Here is an 8,613-nt window from a genome sequence, read left to right on the forward strand (position 1 = left end):
AGAGTCGACAAGGACCAGTCAATGAAATGGAAGTGACCCCAGACACCCCGATGATGGCTGTGTTGAACAAAAAATCTCAACCGGAGGGGTCCATTTCAAATAATTCAAAATGCTACTCAAAGTATCCAAAATCTAAAAATCTCCAAAATTCCAAACTTAAAAAAATCATCAAAATCAAGATATTTAAAATGAAACTATCCATCCAATCACTTAAATCACAAACTCTATTCACCCTCCACAGCAGTTTGCCAGGGTGCACAAATTTAAAATATACTTCAGCTCACATAGAGCTAATGCTAGTCGAAAATATCACTGGATTCAATCTCAAATAATCTCCTGTCAGTAAGGACGTAGTACGTGTCCTCTAATCGGCAGTTTTGTCGCCAAATGGCACCACAGGATAAATGATTATGACCTGGGGCTCTCTAAACTGAGTGGTTTTGCCACCAAATGGCATTACAAAATATCGGTTATGGTCAGAGTCAATACGTTCCTTAGTGGCATCAAATACTTGAGATATGAATCAATAGGATATGATTGATAGGGTACAAAGACCTCTGTTAACTAAGGTGGATTCAAATTTGCCTCCTTAGACAAACATTTACCTCAGGTTTACAAGGTCCCCTTGGACGAAGCAACCCATGGCTGCCGACAAGGATCCTTCTGTCAGGTTGGGTCGACTACCTCCTCTGACTAAGTAGACTAGGGACCACGATGGCCCGGGACGACAGAACCATAAGATCTTGATCGGGTCTATCATCCATTCACTTTAAGTGCAAGATGGTGAAATTTCTATTTTAAATATCAAATTCCCAAATCCAAACCCTTCAAATTTCTAAATTTTCATGCCCATGCTGCTACTATACGCCTGATAACACATATCTCTACTTATTTGATTGACGACTAGCCTTAATCGAAAGTTCTCTCTCATTATCGGGATGGGTAGTTAGGGGATTGCGCCTATTGGAAACCAGAACTCAAATCTTAAAGTCCTCGCAAAATGAGGACGAAATATCTGGGTAGTGTCTTATCTACAATCCCATCTGCCTTTCCAAAATTTACCCGGAACTTACTCCGTTAAAACTCCCCCCGAATAAAAAGCAATAGCGGGCAGAGGCCGGGTCTAATTTTTAGATCCCACAATTTATAACATTGGTTGTAGGCTTTTTCTAAGAGATATCACAAATAAAATATATATATATCTTCTTTACATTTGTTTTTTTTATAAGGGAAAGCATTGCTCATTGCTCAAAACCATAAAGTTCTTTTATCATCCTGATTTATTCATCTGCGAATATGGAATCCAGGTTTATTGATGTTCTTCAAGATCAAAAGCTACATCTATGGAAAAGCGAGTCAGCTGAATATTCCTTTACATCACTTGTGTCAGCTATTGGTTCTTGTGGATCTGCAAAGTTTCGTGGAGAAGGAGCTATTGCTTCACCATCCTGGATTGCTGCTGGCTTAAGCACAGGCTATTGTAGGTTGCTTGATTCAAGGAGTGGATGTGTCATTGCTTTCTGGCGAGCACATGATGGTTATATCACTAAGGTACAGTTGGCATATTATATGAAACCTAAATTTGAAAGAAGTAAATTATGTGCTTCTCTAATCACAATCCTCTTTGTTTCTTTTGATATTTGCAGTTGGCTGCTTTAGAGGACCATGTACTTTTGTCTAGCTCCCTCGATAAAACTCTGCGTGTTTGGGACCTTAGAAGGTGCAATTTTTTCATCCTATTATGTTTCTTTTATTTTAAGTTTTTGCATTAGTTATTTTTTGCTGTTTTAGTATTTTTAGGATTGTTAATGATCTATCTCAAGTTGGTTCTTCTCTCTGCTCCTGATAAATGGGAAGCTCACTTGATACTATTTCAATCCAAGCCAAGCTTGGTTGGTAAACAGCTTTGATTCGTGCTAAGCCTAGTTTGTTGACATCAATTTTATATCGTTATCTCTCTCTCTCTCTCTCTCTATTTTTTTTTCTATTTGCAGTGATCATTCAATTCCAAGTTTATTTTTGTACATATGTGATTTAGTCTTTAATTTAAGATCATAACTTTGATTATGATCTGTGACATGAATGTTATTTCAGGGTCAAATTTCATCATTTATCTATTTATTTAACTTTTCATAAAGCATCCAAAAACTTAAGGATGATTTGATGACATACTTGGAAGTGTAATTTTACTTATGTATTTCACTCATCAACTCCATCAAATTCACTTTTAATTCCAAGCCATTTGAAAGTCTCTATGCTTTGAAATTCTAATTATCTTGTAATACAATTGGTGCCATCCACTTAGAAAATTTTGTAGATCAAATCGATGAACAAATGATTTTAAAGTTCTTCAAATTGATTATGCTCTTTGTTTTAATGATGCTAAGGAGAATGAATGATTTTGATCATATATTTGAAGGCCATGACTAGCTTTTGTAAACTCTGATTATTCTAATCCACTCATCCTGAACTCTTCTCATCGCTAGATAGTTATTACTGCAGAGTTTCAAAATCTTATTGAATGTTTTGCACTGAATGCATAGCTAAATGCTTATTTTAGCTTGCGGTTGGAATTTTTGTTTATTCTTATTATTTCCTTTCTTCAGTTTGGGCTTGAGCTCAGATTAATGAGTAGACATCCGACTGCTCGCCTAGGCTAGCATTCTTATTTCCTTTCCCCAACAATTCCTTGCCACTAGGCGTCCATATTGTTGAAGTAGAACATTCTTAGGCATTAGAGTTTGCAGCAGAAGGGTGAAACTATTCTGCTTAGTTACCTTTATTGAGATCCTAGTTCTTATATACAGATGTTTCTTCTTGGCCCCTTAATGACCGTCGAGTTGGAATCCATTTGTTGTGCTATCATAGTATAATTTTTATCACAGCTCATTTCTGATGTTTTTTGAAACTAGCTAGGATTGCTTTATAGGATAAATTAGTTTTACCTTCTCTGATTACATCATCATTTAGCTTTATTCTGACAATTTGGTGCTCTATGATTATTGATTACTGATACATTTTATTTGGGCAAATTGTCATTCAATTCCATCTCTTTCTTTTCCCCACTTGCTCATTCTTGCACTCTTGTATTCATGTGCGTGCCACTAGTCCCGTTGATAATGGTCTTGAAAAAAAAGAAATTTTCCTAAGCTACATAACTCCCATCTTGCGAATTTTTATTTGGGCAAAAAAAGTAATCTTGGATGTAGGTAGGACTGTCAATATTTGACACAATCCAAAAACCCGACCTGAACTCGATCCGAAATTTTTGGGTTCAAGTTGACCTGAACCCGAATTAGGCCTGGTTCAGGTTAGGGATTTCAACCCATTTGTAAAATCGGGTTGGGTTCAGGTTGACCCAGAAACCCGAAATCAACCCAATTTGACCCGGACCGACCGTTTCCCACCCTGTCTGTCGTCGTTGAGTCGCGTCCGTCAGTCGCAATGTACCATCTCCGAATCATCTCGATTCGAACTCGTCAGTATCTCTGCCCTCGAACGCCCGCTGCGGCCGGTCCTCCCGACACTGCCCTCGCACGCTGTTGTGGCTTGTCATTCCGTGACCGTCCAGAGTTCCGTGTTTGTCGTGAGTCGTGATCGTCCGCCAGCCTGTCGTGACTGTTCGCTGACTGCCAGCCTGTCATTCCCGTGCTTCTTCTTCCAATTCCTCCTTTTCGTGTCAGGTCGGGTTGACCCGAACCCGAAGCATTTCGGGTCCGAAAAACTTACCCTTTTTTAAAAATGGGTCGGGTTCGGGTTGGGTTGAATAGTGTTGGGTCAGTTCCAGGTTGGACCCGACCTCGACCGGTGACCCGATTTTGACAGCCCTTCTTGGATGCATGATTCTCTTTCCAAAGAGTGATTCTGCCAACCAATGTGAAATATTTATCCAAAAGCTGAGTTTAACTGGCAACCAAAAAAACATCTTTGGCATCATGCTGAGCATGATATTTGAGAACATGTTGAACTTCATTTTCTTAATGTTTTCTATGATGAGAAATTAGCTTCCTTCATTCAAATTCTGAATCATGCCAACCGTTATTATTCGAGAATATGTAAATGATATATTTCTTGTTTATCTGAGAATGTGAAACATAAAGAACTAATGTTGTTTTTCACCCCTTTTGTTTTAACTGAATTTCCTTAGCTAGTTTGAATGCCAAGAATGTTGTTATTAAAATATCTTTCTTAAACTCGCAGGAATTTGGCTACTCAAGCCAATATTTTTCGAGGCCATCAGGATGGTATCTCCAGCTTTTGTGTTTGGGGCCAAGATGTGATTTCTATTTCAAGAAATAATATTGCACTCACCTCTGTTTCCCGGCCAATGGAGGAAGTATGTTCTCTTATTCTTTTTAGCGTTATGGCCTGTTTGGGATCACTTTTATATTTTACTTGTGTTTTTATAAATATATGTTTATTTAGCATATTTTTAGTTTTTTTGTATTAAAATAATAAATCAAGATTTTTTAAAACACTCAATAAATTTTTTGAGGTATTTGAGTGTTTTTAAAAATACCTATCATTGTCGACAAGCTTGCCCAAGCTTGCGGGAGACCACCGCCCTCATCGCTTGCTACCGCTGGTGTCATATCGACCATCGTCACTACTACCGTCTAAATCAAAATACTTGATATTTAATAAAAATAATAACATAATTTTAATGTACTAAATATATTTTGTTTAAAGTGAAAAAAAAAACAAAATAAAATAAAATTAATTCTAGATTGTCTTCTAGACTTCGTTTGAAACGGCTTTTTCAACTGTTTTTTAAAGTAGTTTTATAGTTCAATGATTTTTTGAACATTAAATTTTTATACTTAAAAGGTGTTTTAAAGAGCAATAAAAAAGTTGTCCAAAATGAACCCTTAGCATACTAAAAGAACTACTTCTGCCTAAAGCTTAATCACTCCAATGCGATCATAAACTAACCATTTACACTTCAGAAATGCACTATGATGGAAGAAAAATGTTATCTTTATATCTTACTATTGTGTTCTTTAATACAGGCTTTGCAACAGAGAATTTCACCGCAGAAGCTTTACTCGGCTGATAGGGGAATAAGGAACCCTTCAGCTCTTTCTGCTATCAGTGTTCTTCCCTTCTCTCGTCTGTTTCTCGTTGGGACAGAAGATGGTTGTTTGAAGGTCTGTTGCTAAGTTACCTCTTGAAATTGTTCTCTTTGCTTTTTTACTATTCATAGCCCCTCTCATTTTAATTTTGTATATGCTTTACTTAATTTATGTGTAATATCAGTTGTTTATTTTCTCTTTTAAAACGTTTCTTAACGAGCTTTTTATTCACCTGCTCCTTATTGTCTCTCTAACTCTGACTCTGAGGCTTCGTTTGGAACGGACTTTTTAATGGTTTTTAAATCAGTTTTTTAGTATAAAAATTATATATTTTTACTAGAAAGCTACTTTAAATAGTAATAAAGTCATCGCAAACGAAGCCTGAGGTATCACAATAGCGACTTCTCATGGCTTAAGATTGCAGAACCCTACGAGCCTCAAAGCTTAATTATGATAATATATGTTTCGTTTAAGAGAACTTTTGTATTGCTTTCTAAAGCAATTTTTTAGTATAAAAATATTTAGTTTAATAAATTTTTGTACTAAAACATATTTGAATAAGTAGTAAGAAAGCTATTCCAATCAAAGCTAAAGCTTGAAAATACTAGTGTGAATTAACATATTGATTACTTGACCTCATTTTAGAGATTAATTTATGCTTAAAAAATCTTCATTACATAATCTTTTTGCGTCATATTTACGTTTCAAATTTTATGGTACTTAAATTGCACTTATTTTAATATGATCTAACAATTTGCATGATAAGATTGTTTTGAATCGGGCATTGATCAGAGATGCCTCCTAAACAAGAAACCTCTCCTCAAAGCAAATGCAGTTGGATGGACATGGAATAAGTGAGATATTTTAATTTTACCTTTATAACTTCATTTGTAACTATGATCTAATCTTTGAGTCAAATTCATAGCTCTAACCTAACCCTTGCATGGTCAAAGATAGCTTATTGCATTGTTAATGACTCAACCCACCCACTTGCTTGGCTTAAATTCAAAGTGTGTATTATGAGAAGCATTATTAATGGAATAAAATATATAGAATATTTAAGTTGAGATATTTATATTAAAATTTAATTAGTTAAATTTAGATTTAGTTAGTTGGAGCATGAATCTATTAGAAAAAAAAATAGCATTCTCATGTAAATCTTGCATCAATGGATATCTTAATAAATGTGGGAACATAATTATATCTTGGATGTAATGTATTTTTAAACTTATCATTCATATTACACTTATTTCATTTGATTATAAAATCTTTGGATATGGTGTTAGAGTTGTTGATTGAAATATTTCCTTAGGAGATTTCATTGCCTAGAACCATGTATAGTTTAAAAAATTTAATGAAGGCTTTTGATTTTGGGTATTTGAAGATTCATGCATGCCCTAATGATTGCATATTATTTTGGGGAGATAAGTTTGATCAAAAGAGTAATATTATATAATAAATGAAAACTCAAACAATGGCTGTTAAAATTATTCAATATTTTCCTTTGACTCTAAGACTTTAGAGATTATTTAAAATGCCAAATACCATACAAGAGATGATTTGGCATGCTATGCAACAAAATAAAGATGGTATGTTATGGCACACAATTGATAGAGAGCATAGAAATCATTTGAATCCTCAAATTCTAATTTTTCTTTAGAACCATGAAATTCTCGCCTTCATTTAGACTTTGATAGATTTAATCATTCTTAGATTCTGAGTAGAACATATAGCATTCAGGCTGTGCTTTTTATCCTATGTTATATACCCTTGTGAAGTGAAATGAAACAATCATCATTTATTATGTTACTGATTATTTCTCATGAAAAAAGTTTTGAAAATGATATTAATATTTATCTCAAACTTGTGATTCATGAACTTCAACAATTGCAATGTATAAAATGCTATGATGCAAGAAGTCGACAAAATTTATGTAGCATGCAACATTAATGTTGATTATTAATGACTTTCATGTATACAATATATTATTTGGGTGGAGAACTAAATGAATATTTGCTTGCTCATACTATGCATAAAATATAGAATCTCTTTGGTTGTGTAAGAGTAAAAAGTATTCTTTTATTGGCCATCAACATTGGCTTAAATCAATTCAATATTCTATAAAGCAAAAGCAGTTCTTTGATAATAGAGATGAACTCGGATCTATGCCCATTGAAAGTTTTTATGGCACACCAACAGAGGAGAGAGAATTGGTATTTTAAAATCTTTTTATATTTTCTAAAATATGTTGCTTTTAAAATCATAATAAGTTTAAAATATAATATCCATAAGTATTTGAGAAAATAAAGTATTCAAACTAAACTCCAAAGCAAATATGATTTAAAAAAAAAATTCAAAAAATAAATATTTTTTATTTCTTTTTGTTTAATTTTAAATCAAAAACTCAATCAAAGATTCACCCAAAATTGTTTAACAAAGATAATCAAAAGTCAATCTAAAGTGCAGTAATTTAAATTGTAAGAAAAGTAAACTGCAAAAAAGTAAGGAAATGCAAATAAGATTTATAGTGGTTCAATCCCAATGACCAACATTTACTCCTCAAATATCCTCCTCTTTAGGTATTGCATTAAACATGACTCTCTTTCAGCACATAGCTAGGCGGAGAAGCCCTTCTCTCTTAACTAGATGGAGAATGACCTTTATAAACTCTTCCAACCACAAAGAATCTCCCTCTTCTCGCTTCCTCAACCCAGTAGAGAAGGTGTTCCTCCTTTCACCTCAACCTAGTGAAGACGCATGTAATCCCTCCTTTCTCCTCCAAGCCGAACAAGGATGTGGTCTCTCCTTTATCACCTCACTCCAGCATATATGCTGATCTCTCCTTTCACTTCCTGGCCTAGTAGAGATGTCGATCCCTCACCTCCTCAATTAGTAAGATTCTTTCTCTCCAATGACTCTCCTTCCTAGAGCTTTTCTCCAATAGCTAAAAAAAAAACACAATCCCCAAAGGTCCTCCTCTTTTGGTACTGCACTAAAAATGACTATCTTTCAGCACATAACTAGGCAAAGAAGCCCTTCTCTCTTGACTAGACAGTAAATGACCTATATAGACTCTTCTGACCATAAAGAATCTCCCTCATCTCGCCTCCTTAGCCCAACAGAGAAGGTGTCCCTCCTTTCGCCTCCTTGGCCCAGCGAAGATGTTGATCCCTCCTTTCTCCTCCAAACCTGACGAAGATGTTCTTTCCTTTAGCTCCTTGCAAAAACAAAAATGCTGATCCATGTTGCAAATTTGATTTCATGGATTTGAATATTTATGATAACAAACATTCATGATTTTCTACGACTGCCTTGCCTACTAACTTTTCAGGTCCACAAGATCGAGTGCAACTCAAGCCAGCTCAAGATTGGGTAGATTAAGTTTGAGTTAGTTTGTAATTTTTTCTTTCTTGAGTATATTGTAAATAATGTGGCTCCTAATGCTAATTAACCTTGCACACACACACATGGGGAAAATTTTCTATCTGTTGGTTAGAGTTCTTTATTTTAATCACATCATCAGGGACGATCCAAACTCATC

The 8,613-nt window shown here is 34.8% G+C and overlaps 1 protein-coding gene across 1 annotated transcript; it reads left to right on the forward strand.

The window, feature by feature from the left end:
• Positions 1 to 1,281: 1,281 nt before the first annotated feature.
• Positions 1,282 to 5,308, forward strand: LOC110109320 (protein GFS12-like). The gene is made up of 4 exons (XM_020840336.2): positions 1,282 to 1,551; positions 1,647 to 1,720; positions 4,201 to 4,336; positions 5,010 to 5,308. Exons 1-4 carry the CDS (start codon positions 1,297 to 1,299, stop codon positions 5,157 to 5,159), a joined length of 615 nt encoding a protein of 204 aa, XP_020695995.1. The 5' UTR covers positions 1,282 to 1,296; the 3' UTR covers positions 5,160 to 5,308.
• The last annotated feature ends 3,305 nt before the right edge of the window (positions 5,309 to 8,613 follow it).

Source organism: Dendrobium catenatum, unplaced genomic scaffold, assembly GCF_001605985.2.
Source record: "Dendrobium catenatum unplaced genomic scaffold, ASM160598v2 original_scaffold_143975, whole genome shotgun sequence".
Taxonomy (NCBI): Eukaryota; Viridiplantae; Streptophyta; class Magnoliopsida; order Asparagales; family Orchidaceae; genus Dendrobium; species Dendrobium catenatum.